This window comes from Centruroides vittatus, unplaced genomic scaffold (genome assembly GCF_030686945.1).
Source record: "Centruroides vittatus isolate TY-2023 unplaced genomic scaffold, ASM3068694v2 contig_546, whole genome shotgun sequence".
NCBI classification, from domain to species: Eukaryota; Metazoa; Arthropoda; class Arachnida; order Scorpiones; family Buthidae; genus Centruroides; species Centruroides vittatus.
In genome coordinates this window covers 695,009-716,531 of record NW_027122322.1, presented here as the reverse complement: position 1 = coordinate 716,531, position 21,523 = coordinate 695,009, and the positions used below count along the sequence as shown (strand labels likewise).

At 28.1% G+C, this 21,523-nt stretch overlaps 3 protein-coding genes across 7 annotated transcripts in view; 2 read left to right on the top strand and 1 right to left on the bottom strand.

The window, feature by feature from the left end:
• LOC136978565 (probable inactive tRNA-specific adenosine deaminase-like protein 3) overlaps positions 1–8,987 on the bottom strand; it is a 29,510-nt gene extending 20,523 nt beyond the window's left edge. The window contains exons 1-4 of the mRNA XM_067274286.1: positions 8,908–8,987; positions 8,758–8,841; positions 5,608–5,662; positions 3,050–3,120 (exon numbers count right to left, since the gene is read on the bottom strand). Coding sequence (XP_067130387.1) covers positions 3,050–3,120; positions 5,608–5,662; positions 8,758–8,841; positions 8,908–8,962 — 265 coding nt within the window. The 5' untranslated portion in view covers positions 8,963–8,987. The remainder of the gene's footprint in view (positions 1–3,049; positions 3,121–5,607; positions 5,663–8,757; positions 8,842–8,907) is intronic.
• A 2,667-nt stretch (positions 8,988–11,654) lies between these two features.
• On the top strand, positions 11,655–13,955 carry LOC136978536 (galactoside alpha-(1,2)-fucosyltransferase 2-like). Its single transcript, XM_067274255.1, has 2 exons — positions 11,655–11,806; positions 12,994–13,955. The coding sequence occupies exons 1-2, from the start codon at positions 11,665–11,667 to the stop codon at positions 13,878–13,880; spliced, it is 1,029 nt and encodes a 342-aa protein (XP_067130356.1). The 5' UTR covers positions 11,655–11,664; the 3' UTR covers positions 13,881–13,955.
• Positions 13,956–17,592: 3,637 nt separating this feature from the next.
• nSyb (neuronal Synaptobrevin) overlaps positions 17,593–21,523 on the top strand; it is a 63,664-nt gene continuing 59,733 nt past the window's right edge. For all 5 annotated transcript variants that reach the window (XR_010881249.1, XR_010881250.1, XM_067274311.1 and 2 more), the window contains exon 1: positions 17,593–17,740. Coding sequence is in view for 3 of the 5 variants with exons in the window: in XM_067274311.1 (XP_067130412.1) it covers positions 17,739–17,740 (2 nt within the window). In the remaining 2 variants the exon portion in view is untranslated. The remainder of the gene's footprint in view (positions 17,741–21,523) is intronic.

Genomic DNA, 21,523 nt, shown 5'->3' with positions numbered 1-21,523 from the left:
AAATTATTTCAATCTCATCACTGCATGCATATGATAATTTGTTTCAAATATCAATAATAATTGATATTTTTAACAAAATTTCTTTACTTTCAAATGCACTGCAAAAAAGAAATATGGATATAATAAAAGCTGAAAAACTCATGATAATATCGTGATAATAAAGTGTGTGAAAGTATTGTTTCCATTCTGTCAGATCACAAGTTTGAATTTCACTTCATTTTTAATATTTTTGTTTGACTTAAATAAGAGTTACTTGTAACAAGAAATGGACTCAAATATAGAAGTTAATTTACTTTTAGTATCAAGAATGTTTTCACAATGAGTTTTCTGCTGATAAGTGACTCCATATTATTTCCAATAAGACATAATGTTAATAATTTTAAAATATTAAAATTTTTTTTGACCTTAAAAATTACTACCACCACCTGGTAAAATATTTTTTGAAACTACTACCTATCATTGTCAGATCTAAACTCAACAACAGCATTTAAAATCAAATGTAAAAAAAAACAGAAATCTTTCATTTTAATGTCATTAAGTTTTGATCTGACTACTGGAATGATTTAAAAATTTTCTGATAACAAAAAATGTATGAAATTCTATATTTAAGTCTGTTTCTTGTTATGAATAATCGTCATTAGTGTTCATATCAATGAACAGAATTGAGATGGAGTGCTAGCAAAGTCTCTTCTATGTGGCTTACAATATTGCATAATATCTCAAAATGTGATTGATTGATTGTGATAACATTTTGCCATTTTCCATTTATTGCAAGGAAGAATCCAAACATGTTAAAAAAAAAAGGGGGGTTATGACTTCGTTTTTGAGATAAATGGTCATAGCACAAATTGCATGACTTCATCAGCAATGTCCAAAGGTCGCTAGCACAGTGGGCTTATAGAATTCAGCTTGTTATCAAAACTTGATGAAACTTTGCCATTTTCCATTAATTGCAATGAGGAATATAAAAATGTAATGAGGGTCCATTTAAGTGTAAAAAGTAGGGATCTATGACTTCATTTTCAATATACAATGGAGTCAAGGTAACAATGTCCATTCTCCCTGATGAAACTGAGTGCACCTAATGGAATTTAGGGGAGAAAAATAAAAAACAGCATTGCAAGCACCTAATGGAAAACAGGTGTGAAAAACAAACAAAACAGAACAAAGCAATCACCATCGATTGCTTTGTTCTTGTGTGTTTTGTTCTTGTTGGCAAGGATCATCTTTCTATACCTCAACTAATTTTTAAGGCTACAGAACAAAAAATATAGCATTATGTATATCATATTTTTAAAACAAATTTTTTTCTTAATACACAATACATGTATTGGAATGAGTAATTTGTAACAAATGTTTCAGAGAGTCTGTAAATAACAGCCAGTCAACATGATGGCTGCCCTCATTAAGACAGGGCTTTACTTTATGTTAATAACATAATTATTGTAAGATACACAATGTAATCTGTAGCTGTATGTTTGCTATAACCATTCTTATTTTCATTATATAATTCTAAAAATAGCATAAATTTACTAATGCCACATATTATTTTATATAACTAAATTAAGTAAAACATGAAAAGCAAAAAATTTACAAAGAATAAAAATTAAAAATTGGCTTTTTATCATATTTGTAATTATAAAAAAAACTGGATAAATTTAAAACAAATTCAAACTTTAAAATTAAAAGATCCAAAATTAATGGAAATATGTTAACTCATAATAGATATTTTTATTGTAACCAATAAAAATATGAAACTTTGTACCATTTACAGAATCAAACTACTAAGTTCAAGAAGCCAAAATTATTCTTTATTCAGTAACATTTTCACCTATTCTCTCTGGTCATTCTTAACTTTAAAAAATTATAAAGGAATAATGTAGAACACGAATTAAAATAGTATAAACTAGCCTCTGCAAGATAAAAAACAAAGCCAATGCATAGCTTGACATCAAACTCAATTGGATCAGAGACATTTTTACATTTCATCGCATGCTGTTTGAACTGAATGCCTTATAATAAGTAATTATTTATTGTGGCATTGTCATAATGCCAGGTTGCAATTTTTAATCATCTTTTAATTTAAAAAAAAACACGTGACTTCTGGTTCAGACCAGAAGTTTATATATAGTTAATTGGGACCCCTAAGCTTTCCATATCTGTCTGCATTTTAGTGGTATCTTGCCCCTGTAAATCATACTTCTTCTAATAACAATTGAGTCATGCCAGTCATATAACTTTCATATATATTTTGTATATAGTTAATCAGGGTCTCTGGCCCCTCAGCTTTTCATATTTAGTCTCAATTTTCAGCTAACTAACTCTGTTCTCAAGATTAATGAAGGACAGATAGACAACAGATAACAGTGGGAATGTATACATCTGTAATTTGAAAATTGCAGCCCAAAAATATAAATCAGAAGGAAGATTGTCATCACAGCTATGATGCTAACAGCACGTATTGCTGACAAATCAAGAATGAACTATTAATTTATTTTATACTAATTTTAAATGTATAGTAATTAAAAAATATTGTTTACAATATTTAATGCAAGGAAAAAGTTATGATAATTACATTCAACAACACTTAAACTTGACAACAATATATTGGCTTTGTTCATTTTCCCTTGGAACTACAGTCAATTTTACAATTTGTAAAATTCTGTTTCACTGTTATTTATATGTGAATATAACAGTAGTTCTGATGGAAGTTTAGCAACACGAAAATTTAAACAATTTGTTAAATGTTTGTTTATGAGGACTGAGCTTATTAATAGGACATATTGCACTGGTGTTTTGGTTTTTGCAACCGAGGAAAAAACTTATTCAGAGAAACAAACAATCTTTATTTTCACTTTGTATTATACCTGTACACCCTTTCTTTGTGTTTTGGACCTTCAGGTCCCTCCTCAGCAGGTTTACAAAAACATGGTGCTAAACAAAATTTATAAAACTTTAAAATAATATTAGTGCATTTTCTTTAATTTTGATCTTTCCTCAAAATGTCAACTTGACGGATTTTTCATAAAACACCAAAAGGTCATCTTACCTCCAACTTTTCTTGTTCTTACTCTTTTCAGATGAATTAATTCAGGAACTGGATATGTAGTTGAGAGATCTCTGGAAAAAGTATGAATGTTCAATATTTTGACAATAAAGAAAATAGATTCTGTTATTGTAAATATATTTTTAACTACTTAATATGTTATATATTAATAATATAATTTTAATATTTATAATAAGGTATATTTTCAAAATAAACCATGAATACAAATAATTAAAAACATTTCCGTTATCATTTGCTAATTAAAACTCAATGTAAACATGAAAGATTTATAGAAAATATTTAATAAGAACTTATGACCTTAAAACAGAACCTGTACAAAATTTCACATAAAAACTATTCAAAATAAAAAAATTCAAAAATGAAAGAATTTCATGTATTATCTAGTGATGGTTTTACTTGCTAAATATTCAAGTCAGATCAGACTAGAATTTGAGTGGAATAAATGTCTATCTATTGATTATTCAATGTATTTAAATCTAAAAATATTCCTTAAAATAAAGATTTTAGCTTTCATATAATTGTTGTCTGATAACATGACCAAAACATATAAAGGTATGTCCACATTTATGTAATGTCACAAATGGCATTTTGTTACCTCATAATGAAACACAGCTTATATCCTTTTTGCAAACAGATATGATCATCTTGAAATATGTTGTTTAGTGTCATACAAGGCAGCATACCACTTCACATAGCATTAGAATGAACCACTTTATCTAGTGAACATGAAGTGGGCTTCAGCTGCTTAAAATGTATCCACACCTATTTCCTTAAGACATACTTTATGCTGTGTCATTCTTTGATAGTTCATTGAAAAACTGACAAAGAAAGGATCAATGACAAACCATTCAGTGAACATTCGGGTGACATTAGATGTCATGCCACAGGGTTTTTAGCCCGTTCTAAGTTGTTTGTAACATTGTTAAATAGATGTAGACATAGTTTAAGAAAACCATGATCTTAAATGCAATCCTTCACAAAATATTCACTCAAAGTTAAGATGACATCACTTTGGTTACAGTTCAACAGTCACATGCCATAGCATGGTCCATAGAAGTAAACAAGTATTATACTCATATTTGGATAAAACACTGTAATTGGTCAAATTACTTCATATTTATTTTCATCCAATATTAAAATTCCATAGAGAATCTTAAAAATTGACAAGTTTTGAATGTAATAAATTTAGAAATAGATTCATTCTTGATATATCAAGATTAGGTGCAGGATAGGCAAGGTGGTTAAGGTGCCAACATACTGCTCTTGAAGGAATCAAATCTAGATCAATTGAAAAACTCCAGAAATTTTACATGAATGATCCAGATATATTGGACTCTGTCCCTCACCATGCAGTTGCCTCCATTGTGGGTCTCACCAAACCCATGATGAATATAAAAAAAGTACTCTTAGTGCCCACAGGACAGAAAGAATTAGAAAGAAATATGTATCAAAATTTTTAATTATTCAATTCACAGCATTTTAAAGAAAAATGAAAATCTGATAGTTTTTAAAACATTAAAATTTTATTCATTGAAATGTTTCTAAAACAAAGATGAAACTGCTTTCTTAGAGTTTAAAAATTTCTACTATTAGCATTAATGCTTTTGAAAAAGCAAAGTTCATCTTCAGAAAAGCTATATAGAGCAAACACAATTACATCCAAACATCAGAATAACAATATCAAAAATTTTTAGACTTTATGAAAAGTTTTATTTTAGTTTAATTATATTTGTGGAAGTGTAATAACTTATTAAAAAATGCCCTAAAATAATACTAAGGACTTGGAAAAATGACTTAACACTTATAAAAATACATTTAACTTTTAAACATTTTTTACTACACGCAATTACAGGAGATTGCACATATTTAAAAAATCAGATCTGCCCGAGTGATGGCTAAAGAAACCTTGTTGACATCAACTCTGAGAAATCTAAATGACATTTTATTCTGATTTTCTAAATGTGTTTTTATAGTTGAGATAATCGAAGCACATATCTTATTACTGAAAATTGTTTCTATTTTGCCAACAGTAGTCAATGATGACAATGGTGAAATGCTAATGCTAAATTATCATTATTTTATGAATTTAAATAAAGTTGCTGCACCTAACATTTTTACTAGTGATAGCAGATTTGACTAATTAGCTACATCTTTAATTTTGCCCTCCATATTGCAACATCAATTCAGACTGAAACACAACCAAGTAAAAATCACAATTTCTGACTAATCATGGCCATATCTAAATTTGTTGATACAGCTGGCTGACATCAAAATGATGTCATGATTTCTCGTATACAACTTTATGAGCACATTTCAGTCCAGCAGGTTCAGATTTCTGACTTTTTGAATACATCCATGGTCAGAGCATGTTCCTCTAGAAGTCATCATATTAAAAATTTATTTATTGCCATTATTTTTTAGAATAAAGTAACCTTTGCTATACTGTAAAACTAGTGTGGCAGAAGTTGTTTTATTCTCAAAAATTCAAATCTGTTATTTCTTTAACTAAATAAAAGAAAAGAAAAATAAATAATACTTGCTTAACCAGTCGAGAAGTTTCTTTTTTATCAATTACTTCAGCAACGAAAACTAATTCTGAAAAGGAAAAAATTATGTTGTAAAAAGATTATGTACAGAACTATAGAATATGCAATATATTACATTACTAGTTATGGAAGCTTTACAAACATAAATTCAAGTTGCTTTCCTTGAAACAAAAATTGTTTAGAAAACTCAAGTATTTTTTTTGTAAGAGTAAGTAGTACAAATATACACACCAATTTTTATAAGAATAAGTAGTATTAAAAAATTTCTCCTGATGAGATCAATTTCTCTCTATTTGCCAACCGCAATACTTTTTCATTCTAGGTATAATTGTTTAGAGTTCTTGAACTCACATCTTCACTTCATAAGCTCAACTCTCTCTATCAATCTTCCCTTCCTTTCTTTCTTTTTCACAATGGAAGATTGCAAAAAAATTGAAGGTCCAGCCACCTGCTTTAGGCTATCTGTAGCTTCACCTCATACTACAACATTCTAATAGCTGTTGTAATTATTGTTTCTGACACCATGTTGATTTTCTTCACAATATTATTTGAAATAGTAATTGGACATCTCTTGGCTTTTATGTTTTTGTTAACTGATTAAGAGCATACAACATGAAGACATGAGTTTTCTTAAAGATGTTTGCTCCAAGAAAAATAATTTGAATTAGATTATTTATTAATAAATTTAAAAAAAAAATTAAAGAGCATTCTTATAATTAGAGATATCTTCTTCATTTTTTGAATAACTATGAGATGACAAGTTTAAAACTATATAATAAGCTACATCGAGCAAACGCGATTACTTCCAATCATCACAATGACAATATTAAAGATTTTATTAGATTCGTATATAAATTTATCTTGTAAAACTTATACAAGTTATCAAAACATTAATGAAGTAACCTATAATGAGAGTTAATTTTGTTTTTATGCCTTTATTAGTAGCATGAGAAGATATTGATTAGCAAAGAGTTTCAAAAAATTATTAGATATTTTATTATTAATTATTTACTTTTTGATCAATATATTATCATATGGCTTTAATAGCATTTATGATAAAATAGTACTAAGAAATTAGAAATAAAATTATAAAATTTCAAATCATTATAAAAATAAGTTCATCAATGTAAATGGGTTCAACTAATTAATTCAGCTGATGGTGCCTTACTTTTAACATCAAATAAAATTTATCAGTTGTCAGACAAAAAGTAATTATCTGTGCACAAGGATGTCTGCAGAGGGAGCAGATGGGGCACTTGCCCTCTCCTAAAATCAATTATAACTGGTGGGTTATAATCTAAAAAGTGATTGAAATATGTAACTTTACAATGTTAACCATGACTGTATTCTATAATCTACTTTTGAAAAAACCTCCAAAAAATTAAATACTGATTTATTGATGTAAATTATTTCTAAGTCCCCAGAAAATTTTCTGTGGACACCTGTCCATGCATTAACAAACAATTTTATCTATTCATCCGTTATTACTTCAGTTATATGCATTGAACTGCATTAATATTTGGACTTTATTTTCCATTAAAAATGTCTTCAAAAAGATTAAATTATGATGCAGCATTGATATGGATATGTACCCAAAATAGTATGGAAATAGCATTGCATGGTGAAAATAAATGTTTTTGCCATTAATTTATTTTACATTCAATTAAATGAAAAGTTTATATATAAATTTATACTATTGTAAGTTAATTAAAACTGAGTGAGTATTTTAAATTTAAATTAATAGTGTATAAATACAGTGTATAAATTAAGATATTTTTATTAAATATGCATGGTCTATTACACATTTCTATATCAACACATTATCTTAATAATGGCAACAAATTGTTAACATTTAAATCAGATGAAGTGATATAACAGGTTTGTAAATAAACTAGATACTATTAACATTTTCCTCTTGTTAAGTTATTGAAGTTTCTCTAATTTGACTGATTTGATGATACAAGACAAGCATACTATAATCTTTATCATCATCAAGTTTCCTCCTTAAAGACAGGTCCAAACAGTCAGGTCATTATGAACAGAACTTGCCATATCCAAATCTGTAAAAACTCTGAACATTTAATGTAGATATGAATCAGTTCCTCAGAATATAAGATAGATGACCTTACTACCTTGATCATCAAGTCAGACTGTTTATAACTGTAAACAGCCCATTAATTAAGATGATCAAGGCACTAGAAGTACAGTATCAGTTTATCACTTAAAATGAATTTTATTAAATTTAAATTTCTTTCCGGAATATTATCACGTGCGGCAGCTGGATATTTTGTACTGCGCATGCTCGATGCTCCTCTCTTTTAAATTGAATTTTATTAATTAAATTGAATGAACAATAGGACAATGATGATCTTCAGATGCCCCCTTTTAAATTCCATACAATAATAAATTTTCAGAACACAGAATTATTTACAGAATATGCCTTAGAAATAACTACAGAAATATTTACTTGTAGACCTTTTCATCACTTTATTTTGTACTTTTCTGTTAACTGGGCGCCATTCAATTTTCAATTCAGTTTTAGAAAAAACGATTATTTGTAAAAAATATGAAATTAATCAACATGTATATAAACAATGATGTATAAACATGTGTACAAACATCTGTATAAACATATTCATTGTAATATTAAACATGTGTGAATTATGAAATAAAATATTGATTTCACTAAAAATAGTATAAAAATGAATGACACCCAGTTAACAGAAAAGTACCATTTATTTCCTGTAATATATATTTATTCTTGATTGCTTGTTTAAATGTATGTATATTTAGGTTTTTTCAACTAGCTATATTCCAGATTCCAGTATTTTACACGTTGTCAAATTGGTGACGTTTCTTCCTACAGACAACTTGTATTGTGGAAGCAAATAACCCTTTTTCTTTTCAAGGGAGATAATGAAAACAGTGAAAACATGTAATAGAGACAGCAGATATTTACTGTAAGGTTCTTAAACCTGTTTTTCTAAGCTATTCTGTTCCATTAAAACATGTTTTTGTAATAATTTTTTTGGTGGATTGATATTGTAATATGTAAAAGACCCATGAAACTTTTAAGAGATTTTTAATAATTTATTGGTACTTAGTTTTCTCAGATTTTTAAAAATTTGATACTGTTATTTTTACCTTCTTCTAGATTCGAATGATATTTATCATCAAGAACAGGAACAAGATTCCAGATAATATCTTCCTTCATCAGTTTCCTATTATCTGTTAACAATTAATAAGATTTTAATAACAAAATAGAATATATGTTATATAAATAAACAAAATTACCTAAACTATCATTAAATTCTGCTTTTCTCTTGTCTTTCTGCATTTTGGTATGCATATTTAATTTTTAAATGTTACATATCTCTCCTCCATGCGTTTAAAACTACAAATAGCCCTCTAGTGAGTGACTTTGAATTAAAATATTTTTTGTAATTATTTAAAATATTTTATATATTAAGTTGTTGTTTCATAAAAATTTAAATTTAAGTTACATTTAATGTTAAATTATAATTAATTTTAATTAAGAAATTTTGAGCATAGACATAAGATTATTATAATTATAATTTTTTCGTAACTATAAGCAAAAGTATTGAGAGCTTTACACAAAATTAAATAAGAAAGAAATCCTTGCAAAAATTTGCGATATTGCAAGGAAACAGGCGTAACTTATTATAAATTTTTAGAATTTAGATTATTTAGTCAGAATCGATAATATACTTTCGGGTTGCGCCGTTAAAGCAAACTACTTTTACGAGAAGAGTCCGAGTTCGATTCTCGCTTCGCTTTCTCCTCTCGCCTGCAGCAGCATTTAACAGGACTTGAAAAAACGTGAGATAAATCCTGAAACTGTCATAAATGTAAGATGTTGCCTGTCAAAAAACTATAAAACATCACTTTTATATCATGATGCACTTTACATAAAACACAAACTTTTAAGAGATGGTGTGATTACATGATTTTATTGATGGGATAAGGAAACGCAATACTTAGGAGTGTCTTTCGGGAGGACTTTCTATGGGAAACTAGTCGTTATTTAGGTGTTAGACACGTGAAAAAATTTACATATCTTAATGTGCTCAATCTGCAACCAACCAGTTTTCGCTGGTTTTATCTATTCGACTATTAATTCGCGTTTAGAGAGAACTTGCTACAATCTGATTTTAAGTGGCTCACTACATAATAAAAATTAATTAATGAAATGAAACACCATTGGCTTATGTCTATATAGATTTACGATAAGACAATAGAGTCGGTAACTGTACAGAATTTCAGTTACAGTATTTTTAAAAAGTTGTTCGGAAATGTTCTGAAAAATGAACGCAATATTATGTTTCTTTTTGTAGCTTGTGTCTTTTCATTTATGAAAAGTTGGCACCTTAATTGTAATCCGAATTATTTTCGTTCTCGCCAGTTTGCTTTTTCCCATATTTTCTCTATTTCTTTCCAGTAGGCACTAGGAGGACTTGTTTTAGTCATAGATATCGTGAGTTCGACCATGCTTACAATAAGGGCTACAGGGTGGTGAAGGAAGGGGTCCGATATATCCGGAACGGACCGCTCACGAAACTTTCTGGGCTCGCCGGATTCGATCCTGGTAAGACGATTGAGGCTTACCAGGATCGAATCCGGCGATGGCTAAGACGATTAAAGCTAACGCCTTAATCGTCTTAGCCATCCGACATAAGCGGCCGGATGACCGAGCGGTGAAAGTGGCAGCCTACCTCTCTGGGGGACTCGGGATCGAATCCATCCTTCATCACCTGGCCGCCTCATTGTGGGTCTGGCCGAACACAGAATGGGCTTGCTAAAGAGGCCGTCTTAGTGCCCATAGAGGAAAAAGAGTTCGGTATCAGACTACTACTACTGAAAAACCCATGATGATGATGATTATATTAAAGCTCAAGATGGACTCTGCCTTATGTAGTAAACAATGTGTTTGGTCTCCAATATCTAGATCTAGGCTTAGACTAGATCTAGATATTTGAGACTGCATACCCACCAGATAAAATAATGTAGGAATGAAGCATCATATTACAATAATCATCATTTGTTAATTCTTAAAGGAAAGAATTTTTTGGTATTATTCATAAAATTATTAGCATTATTATTTTGCATTCAAAAATATTATGAAATTAAAGATAAAAATCCTAATCAGTCTTATAAATCTTGAACTTTTTAAAAGAATATACCTAAAACATGCATGAGACTATTACACCCTACATGATGTTGAGAAAGATTATAATCCGAATTACATCAAAAAGGTTAAAGCATTTAAAATGAGATAATGCATTTAAAATATGACGAAGAAGGGTTGGTTGGTATTTTGGTTAATTTTAAATGGTTAAATTGCATGTACGCCTCCTTGCGAGGATTATTTATCGGTTCCTTTGAAGACTGATTCTCGATTTTTTTTCCTAAATTTTCGAGTTGCCGCGAAATTTGCTTGATTTTCGCATCTATTTTACCTATTTTATTCCCTAATAAAATACCAATAATTCAGTAATTTATTAGAATAGGTTAGGTTCGGTTAGAACGTGCGACCTCGGGCCCACGAAAATTAAAAATTTGCTGTTCTAATCGTAAATGCTATCGAGATTCATGAAGTGCGGCCGTTGGGGTTATCTAGGTATATTTTAACCTTTATTTTATATATAAAGCAAAGAATGAGCATTTTTCATTATATACAAAAGATAACATTTGAAATCATGTTAATTTTAAAAATATTGACAAAAACAATAGCAGCAAAATATCACAAAACTTCACAAATAGAAACCCCCTCAACAATATATTTGAACTGTTCCACAAGTGGGGAGAAACTAAACCATATGTCTCCACTAAAGTAAAACCTATTCAGTCTACAAATACGTAGCAAAAACAAAAATTTTAGTTCTTAAAGGGTTAAAATTAAGTTTCGTATAAATTATTAATTTAAACATGTTCAAGAAGTTGAAATGTAGCAAATGTTTTCCTCTTGTAATCATTTGTATTATTGCTCTCGCTTGCTCTGTTTACGTAATATTTTATCTAAAAGAACGGAAAATGTGGAAAAAATTCCGTACATTTAATGTAATTTCTACGAAAGAATTACTAGTACAAACTTCACCAATTACATTCTTTATTGTAAAAAATGATTCCAGAATTACGAAGAATATTAATGATAAAGTTACTCATTATAAACAAGGTAAGCAATTTGCTTTTAATTTAACTTACTTATGTTATTATGCTCTCAAATCTTTCAACTCAAATTTTTATTCTATTCTTGTTGCATCCTCTTCTTAGAAGGTACGTTAAGATGAAGAGAAATGATACGTCAGCTGCAGCTAACGTACCATTTCTCTCCATCTTTGTCGTCAGCATTCATCAGATCAGTTCCTACCCAGTCTTTGATTTTATTCCTTCATCTCTTCCTGGGTCTTCTTGGCCTTTTTCCTTATATGACTATCTTTATTAATTGGCCTGAAAATATGTCTAGCAGCAAATGATTTTCTATACTTAATGTAGGAAAACAATGACCAGCATTAATTCTTTTAAATACTTCGCTTGTAATTCTCTCTGACCAGCTAATCGTATTCATCTTTCTTAGGCACCATATTTCTACTGAGTTTACTTTGTTTTCCACTTTCCTCGTGGAAGATCAACTCGAACTTCTATAGGTTATCAGACTCTATCCCATTGTCTGAAGAAATTTTAGTTCGAGACTTCTCTTTAGGCTTCTATTTGTTTAATGTTAAAACGGACTTTCGGATTTTTCACACATTAAGTTGTGTATGATGCCATGTTAAATAAAATTCCATATTATTATAAAAAGGCAAAAACCTATTTTGGGAGAATGAATGCTACTAACGAGTAAAATTATTAAGTCTGATATCATTGGAGATATGACACGAGCCCCCCATCTATCTATCTTTAACCATCAAAATTTAATAGGATTAATATCCCATATATAGAAACAACATTGCCATAGATGGGTAAATCAAATTTATTGGCATATATATAGGGTTCTATTATAGTATTTTTTTTTATATTTTTAATTATTCTAAATTATTTTTTAAGAAATAATTACAAACTTCGATTTAGCACTACAATTTGGTCACCTCTGAAATCGGCTCCAAATTAGGCGCTAAATTGAGATACTTTAATGAGATATATATACTTTACTAATGAGGTCTAAATACAAATTTGAAATTCGCGTTATTTGACAACAACATTGTTGTTTGTAAGGCATTTAGCAAATTACAGTTACCGAAAAATTCTTTATTTAGGCGCATATTTATGAGGACAATCCAATTCCCGACTATTCATTGATGCTTTATCGATGTTTGACTGCTATTTCAATTCCTTATCTTTTAATGCTTCCTTTATTTGTAGATCCACTTCAAGATCCATCATTTTTAACCATCGCTTGCAACTATGGTGGACTAGGAAACCAAATGTTTACTTACGCCTCATTGTTGGGTTTGTCGAAAATGAATAAACGTACTCCTTATGCGCCAAAATGTAATATGGATACTGTTCGAAGATATTTTAAAGTGACAGCAGCAGAGATTTCAGAACTTTCAAAACAAAACAGAAGAGAATATCCTCTAGGACCGTATTTTCGTCCGAAAGATGCCCACATTCCAAAAGATAAAAATATACTTACTGGTTACGAATACCCAAATTCATTTACGTTTTTTGATCATATTAGAGATGAAATTAGAAAAGAATTTCAATTTAAAGAAAGTATTATATCTTACGCTCAAACATATCTTCATTCTTTAAAAAATGTTACACGTAAAGATGTTACGTTTGTGGGGGTACACGTCAGGCGAACCGATTACTGTAAATGGTTACAAATCTTTTACGGAAGACAAGTAAACATGATGTACTTCAAGCAAGCCATAGAATATTTTCAACTGAAGTACAGCAGAGTGATTTTTGTGGTCGTAAGCGACGATAAAGAATGGTGCAAAAGAAAATTAGGTACTTGGCCCAACGTGTTCGTGGGACCGGAGCCAACCAATCCCGCTTACGATATGGCTATTATGTCTCAATGTAATCATACAATTATGACTTACGGTACGTTTGGGTTTTGGTGCGCTTATTTAGCTGGTGGCGAAACGATTTATTTTGATGAATACATAGCTCCGAATTCGTCGTTTTTAATCGACCGTTTGCCATTTAACAAAACGTTTCTTCCTAATTGGATTGGGATATCTGCTAAAACAGATCATTTTTGGAAGGAATTTGAGACTAATGGCAGTTGCAATGAATAAATGATTCTTAATATAAATTGTAACTGCTCTTTTAGAAATTAAAGTTTGGAAGATTGATGACAATCTATCAATTCATATTTGAATTACTGTATATTTTAGCATGAAAACAAAAAATCCGGCCTTCTCAGTGTTATTGTGCTAAGCCAAGATGTGTAGAAGAGGTAGTAATTTTAGAATTGCCAAGCACTTTCATTCCTTAGTGGTCAAAATTGAAAGTAATACGTTTTTTCAAACTTTTCCCACCTGTGGGCATAGGATGGTTGCCTTATCAGGTTTGTTGTGGGCTTGGAGACTGGAGCCGTCCCCAAAAAATCTACTGTTTGTTAAATGAATAGGTATTAGCAATTGTTTTAAAAAAGCCATCCAACATTCTCGCCATCATAATCATTAAGGGAAGAAAAAGACGTTTCCAAGTTTTTTTTGTAATTTTTCTTTCGCTCACTACGTTTTGAAGTTGGTCTTTTCCCACAGTTTATTTGGAATTTATCATTTTAAAAGTTGGCACCTAAGCTGCACTGTATCATTTTTATTAATTATAAAAATACAAAGGAGTTTATCTAATTAATGTACAGTATTTACTTTCACTGTAAAATAGGGAATACGTTCGTTAATCGCTCTGCATCTCTACCACCAAGAGCGTGTGCTACTGTTTATAGGAATTTGGAAACGACAGTGAAAGAAAAAAGGATGGCAATGCCCTTACCTATCGATAGTATCGTAATGGCGAAATCTATTATTTTAAAATATGGGTTTTTGGAGACAAAAGTTCAAAGAAGATACAAATTGTAAAATGTAAGCATCAAATGGATTGTCTTGCTGGTAAAACATCGAAAGTAGCACGAAATAATTAGAATGCTGGCTATCATTCGAAAAAAATCGAGATGACACTTATCTACATTACTGTGCGCATAAATTCAAAATGGTTCTATAGTAAAATTGCACTTTCACTGCAAAACGTCTTTTAAAACGTCTCGTCTTTACGCGTTTTTTCTACTTTGTTTTTTTCAAAATGTCTCGTCCTACAAAATTTGTTTTTTAAAAGTATTTTGTCTTTATCTTTAGTTTCAAATGGAAATTTTTTAGATTTTATGCGTAAATTGTATATACAATCCTCTAAAAGCAATAAAGTTCTAACACATGAACAACTGCGAAAACAATATCAGGTGAATAAGCTATTGAGAAATACTTTCTCGAATGGTTGATCCATTCACTCCTAGGTGTTTTTTAAATTGTCAAATTTCGTGCCTAGAATCGATTTGTTCTTTATTATTTTTTTTAATAATCACAAAAATACCATTATTTACAATTGTTATATTTTTAAAATTTTGCCTCAAAGAACGCAATTTTGAAACCTAATAGAAAGAACTAGCTTAATCAAATCAAGTACGTAAGTCATAAAGAACACAATTTTGTGTTGCGTGACAACTTTCTACATTATATACAGTTAATTATTATTGAAAAATCTTCAAAATGTTGTAAAAATAATGCGGACACATTTTAATAAAAATTTTTTTGATGAAACCAGAAACATTGAAGTAAAATAGAATTTGTTAGAAGATCATTTCACATATTTTGGAGTGAAAACTAAGAGATCAAGACAAACCACGGGCTATCTAACTTACTATTGATTTATTAAATGAGAAAACCACAATCTATCAGAACCTAGAGATATTCTTCGGCAAAGAACGTCAAAGCTGACATAACTCTATTGAGATTTTGTTTTAATGTTATCCTGAATTTTCAATACACTTGTCTTTCATTCTTTGATTAAACATTTTGATGTCTGGAAGAAAATATATGCTAAATACAATGGTTAACAGATTTTTCTACTTTCAATAATTACGAGAAAGTCTGCTGATGTCATAGGAAAAGGGATATTTCTGACATTTGTACAGCAAAAGTATGAGTCACATATTGATTTGCAATTTCCTTTCAGAGAATTTCAGTTCATAAACTTCTGCTATCCATTGCGAATATTTTACAGTTAAAAACGAAAAAATCAAAATGTAAAATTTTTAGACACGAAAGATAAATCTAATTGAAATCGTCTAAAATAATTATTTTGAGAATTTTCATTTTGTCTTATTTTAGTACGTTCACTCCAGAAAGTATTGAATATTTTATTCAATAGATTCCTAATATTTCATTGATATTTTATACAGTAAATTTACAGTGAATATAGTTCTTTATCACAATTTGATACTTAGCGATAAAAATACTAAAATAGATGTTACATTTATTTCTAAGCTTTTTAAGTGTAGGATTTTTCGGACGGTCGAGTTAGACGTCAGCTTATCTTTCTAAGTGACTTGAGATTGATCCAGGATCCCCAGAAATCTTGATTTGTCCCAAATGTTCTGAGTGCCGTCCCTCATCATACGCATCCATTGTGGGTCTGGCCAAATTTTCGATATGCCTGAAAGAAAAGCCCTCTTAGTGTTCTCTGGGCGAAAGAGTCAAAAATAAAAATATATAAAACTTACAATGATAAGTATTAAAAATATATAATAACTTTTTAAAATGCTCTGTATAATTATGATTTTAACAAAATGATTTAAAAAGAATATTTTTCTTATAATTAAACTTGCAAAGCGTTAAAAAATGGAATATTGTTGTAGAATTAAATAGGATATCGCTAATATAAAAAATAATTTAAAAACTATTTACTAAATTATATATATTTTAACGTGTTACTATTTCATATATATAAACTTAAATGCGATTATACTTTGTATAATTGATAAAATTCATAAAATAAGCAACTGTTTTTTTAGATAAAATTTGATAAGTGAAATGATAAAGAATAAAAAAAAAACAACGATGACAATAATTTTATAGCGAGTTTCCTTCAAAACAAAATAACTACAACATAAAAAATTATATAGCCATTTAAAACTATATAATTATTTAAACTAAATTTTAAAAATATTTATTAAAACATTTTTTTTTCATAAATTGAAGCTATTAAATTTATAATTTTAACAATATTAATTTTAAAAATAATTTCTAACGTTTTAAATTCGGAACTCAATTATTAAACCGAAAAAAATTAAAACTTAATAAGTATAACATAAATAATTAATTAGATCGAAAATAAGTAGAATGGCTTATTGCCAACGAAGTAGTAATAACTTTTTTTCATAGCTTTAATTTCTAATAAAACGCCCAGATAAGAATTTTTTCCAAGTGATTTGCGTTCCAGTTTAATGTAATTTATTAAAACTTGCTTGGTATAAGTTTAAAAAATTTGTTTACGTTTAAAATTAATTAAAATACCTATCAAAAGTAGAAATTTAAATTAATATGTATAATAACCGAAAATAAATTGATATACGCAAAAATTAGAAATTAATTATTTATAGACTGAATAGTGACGCCATATTATTTTTTACCATTTAGTATTAATTAACAATCTAATTATTAAAATTTTTAATTCTCGTAACTTCTGTTTTAAATAAAAGAAAATACCTTTTATATTAAATATGTAATTAATAATATTTTATTTTTATTTCTAATAATACGAAATTTTTATTCAATGGATGAATCATTAGAAATTCCGATTACGTTATAAAAATCGAATTTATTATAAATTAAAAAAAATTATTTTATAAAATAATGTATTAATAATCGTTTAAAATTAGTTATATTTATCATATTTATATTTATCGTTAAAGACGTAATTTCTAAATATACTCGAAAGAGTTAATAAATAGCTGCCACTTTTGCCGCTAGCGCCATTCAACGTCAATTGCGTGACATCGATGCCCGTATGTTACTCTAATGTTCTAATCTGAATCGTCGATTTAACATTCCAAATTCCAGTTTTGCTATACATTTATCTTTCATTTATCGTATAAAATGTAAGTATATCAGAAATAAAATATATATATATATATATAACGATAGAAAAAGAAATAAATCCATTTCTATTTCCGATCTTTAATTGATTTCATCGCTTTTCACCCATTTTATCGATTTTTTTCTTAATTATTTCACTCATTTTTTGTAAATTCAACCTCTTTAAATCGTTTATTTTTCTAATTATATATATTTTTTAATATATATATTTTTTCTTTAGTAATTAAACGAATCCAAAATGGATGTTATCGGATTTCGTAATGTCCAATCGTTAAATTTATTAAAAAGCAAGCGCCTATATCATTTACTTTAATCCCTTTCTCAATGGAATCAGTCGAGCGCCGAATGATAAAATATTCAAATTTATTGGAAAAAATTTGAATATAAAAGTCACCTACATGATGGTAAATTAATAATAATAATTTTCTTCACTTTTTCCTGCGTTTGTGTGGGGTCGGCGTTTCCTTTAATACGTTTCCTCCGTTTCCACCTATCGAGGGCTTCTTCTATCTTAACTCCCCTCTTCCTCCTCCTTATCTTTCCGACGCGGTTTCGGTCTTCCTCTTTTACTACCGGTTTCCTGACCCTCTTTCCGACATAATCTTCGCTTCTTTGCTCTACGTGGCCAAACCGCCTCGACCGACGTTCTTGCATCCTCCTGATCGAGGGGCCTGCCTTAAAATTCTTTCCTTAATAATAATAATCTACTAATAATAACAATTACACCATTGTAATTTGTATACAGCAGATGTATATTCTGATTAATGTGTGTTAAATTTATTTAAGATGAAAATTTTTTATGATTTATGAAAATACAATGTATGTGGAACATTTGTAGATGTTTTTTTTTATTTCTGTTTATTTTTAAATGAAATTAAATTGTACTCAATAGCATTTTTGAATTGGATACAATTTAAAATATTCTGCAGAGATATTTTTGATATTAAACAGAAATTAAAGTGAAAATTTAATCGAGAATGAAATGTGATTTCTCGAGCTTGTTGGCTTTGCTGCTGTACTCTGTAGCTAAGCAGGTTTGCTTTCGGTTGATATTTACAAGTTTTCGGTTTCCAATCGTTCGAAATTGAAAACTTGTTTACTATTTTAAGTGTACTTAGGTGTTTATTAATTTAAAAATCAAAAGAACTGAAAATTTAAATGTAATTTTTCTTTTAATGAACTATTGTATATTTTTATTTGAAAATCATACAAATAAATGGATTATATTTTTCTTTAAAATAAATCTTGACTTTAAAGATGAAAAATTTTAGTAAAATTATTAGTTTTGATTTACAAATTTGTTTATTAATAGAGAAATTTGTAGGGTTTCATTAATTATATATTTATTATTAATACTATTTAAATTTCAAGACTAAATATTGTAACATAGTTGAAGTGCAGTAAAAGTAATTTTTAAAATTATTAAAGGAATTATAGGATTAATAAATGTCTCATTTGATTTGTTAGTTTCTAATTCAAGTAACTAGAAGAAAAATAATTTTTATTTAGGTTTTCTTCACATAAATCTTTTAGAACAATATCATAAAAATACAATAGAACTGATATATACTAATTCTTTAAAATAACTGATTTAAATTAGGTGTATATTTTGTTATCTACCTAGAGTAATGACTACACTGCTTAAAATAATTAGTTTAATATTTTACTGAAATTGATAATTTTTATGTAGAATTAATGGTCAGATAAATAACGAAAAAATAAAATGTTATTTAACTTATCAGAAATAGTGATGAAATCTTATTAGTTTATCATAATGCTATTTATATTTATGGTGTGATCTCAAGACAAATTAATAGCATATATACTGTTTTTTAACTGTGAAAACAAATTTATCTGACATAGGGAAATGTAAGGTTATGGAGAAGTTTGATGTTTTTCACATTAAATAATCAAACAAACTATAAAATATTAAAAGCAGTGCCAACACTGATTTTTCTATAAAGCAAATCTGGTTTTTCAATATTCCCTAATTGTTCTGAGCAGTATGTTTTTTAAGTTTGTAAAAATTTAGTATATGTTGGATTGAAACTCTAAACTTGCATTTTTAATTAATTAGGGTAACCAATCTCTATACTTAATCACATTAGTATTTAATGTAACTTAGCAGACAGATGAAATTCATAAAAATGTCAAACTATCAAGGACTTAAAAAATATTTATTAAAAGATATTATTTTGTATTGTCACAGATTAAGGAAATAAACTAGTTACAAAATTGACTGTTGTTTATAAATTGACTTTTATAAAATAGATAATAAAAAAGGACAATATTTTATTTATCCTATAAGAAGAATATTTTAGTTTTCATAAAAATGTTTTTACACTGATATCATCATTTATGTTAAACAAATTAGTCTGTCTTCTAGTTTTAGTAATATGCTTTATTATGAATTATACACAGATAAAATCAATAAATTACACATCAGAAACATCAACAGAATACCATCCTTGATGGGAACAATTGAGATCGTATATACAACTCAGGTGTAACACTGGCATGTAATTATATGCTGACATTGTATGAATTTCTAAGTTTTAACACTTCTTTTCAATGACTTTTCAATGATTCTTAAGTTTCTAATGTATACAAACCCCTTTGGGAAGACTTAGTATGTCTGCTGGCATTTGCTTTGAAGACTTGTACATCAAATGTATTTTATTTTCTTTGTGCATATCCCTGATGAAATGGTACTGAATGTTGATACGTTTATTATATATTTCCATAAAATAGATGATAAAAAAAACAATATTTTATTTATCCTATAAGAATAATAACTTAATTTTTGTAAAAATATTTTCATGCAAACGTCATTAACTCTATCCAAATATTAAGACAATTATCAGCATTGATAAAACTTGTCAAAAATATATTGTTCTAGATTGCTTGAAATTCTAGATAGAACAAAGTAAGCTTCAAAATATTATCATCACTTGTTAAAATACATTAAAAGGAGATTACAATTGTAAATTAAGTTGCTTGACATCGTCTCTCACAATATTACCAAAAAAGATGAGCTTTTCTCATTAATATATAATTATTTTCTTTACTATATTTCTGTATATATAATAATTCAATTCATTTGATTTAATTCAGAAATTTTGAACTCTCTCATTAGCATAGAATAAAATCTTTATACTTAGTATGTCTGCTGGCATTTGCTTTGAAGACTTGTACATCAAATGTATTTTATTTTCTTTGTGCATATCCCTGATGAAATGGTACTGAATGTTGATATGTTTATTATATATAGTATTTAATGTAACTTAGCAGACAGATGAAATTCATAAAAATGTCAAACTATCAAGGACTTAAAAAATATTTATTAAAAGATATTATTTTGTATTGTCACAGATTAAGGAAATAAACTAGTTACAAAATTGACTGTTGTTTATAAATTGACTTTTATAAAATATTTTTATAAATTTTATTGAATATAATGAAAATATAATTTTAATAATTAAATAGGGTTACCATAATTGAAAGCAAAATACAGACAAATTAGCATTAAAGTACTCAGACGGCAAGGCAAAAAATAATAGGAATTTATTCATATTTTTTAATCTAGTAAATGTAGGTGTATACTATAAACTTTCAATTTACGCTTTACTTTAGGGCACAGAATGTAATTTTAAATATAAGAAAACTATTTTACTGCTTATGTAGAGTTGTTAAAGTGATTAAAAATTTGTCATTACATTTTATTTTTGATATAAATGTATATCTAATCTGCTATTTTTTGTTTTCTTATATGTAAATAAAACAAA

Bases quoted from the DNA above. Each gene is read 5' to 3' on its own strand.
- LOC136978536 (XM_067274255.1), top strand. From the start codon at position 11,665: ATGTGGAAAAAATTCCGTACATTTAATGTAATTTCTACGAAAGAATTA. The intron at 11,807-12,993 runs GTAAGCAATTTG...CTTTATTTGTAG, and splicing joins AGTTACTCATTATAAACAAG to ATCCACTTCAAGATCCATCA.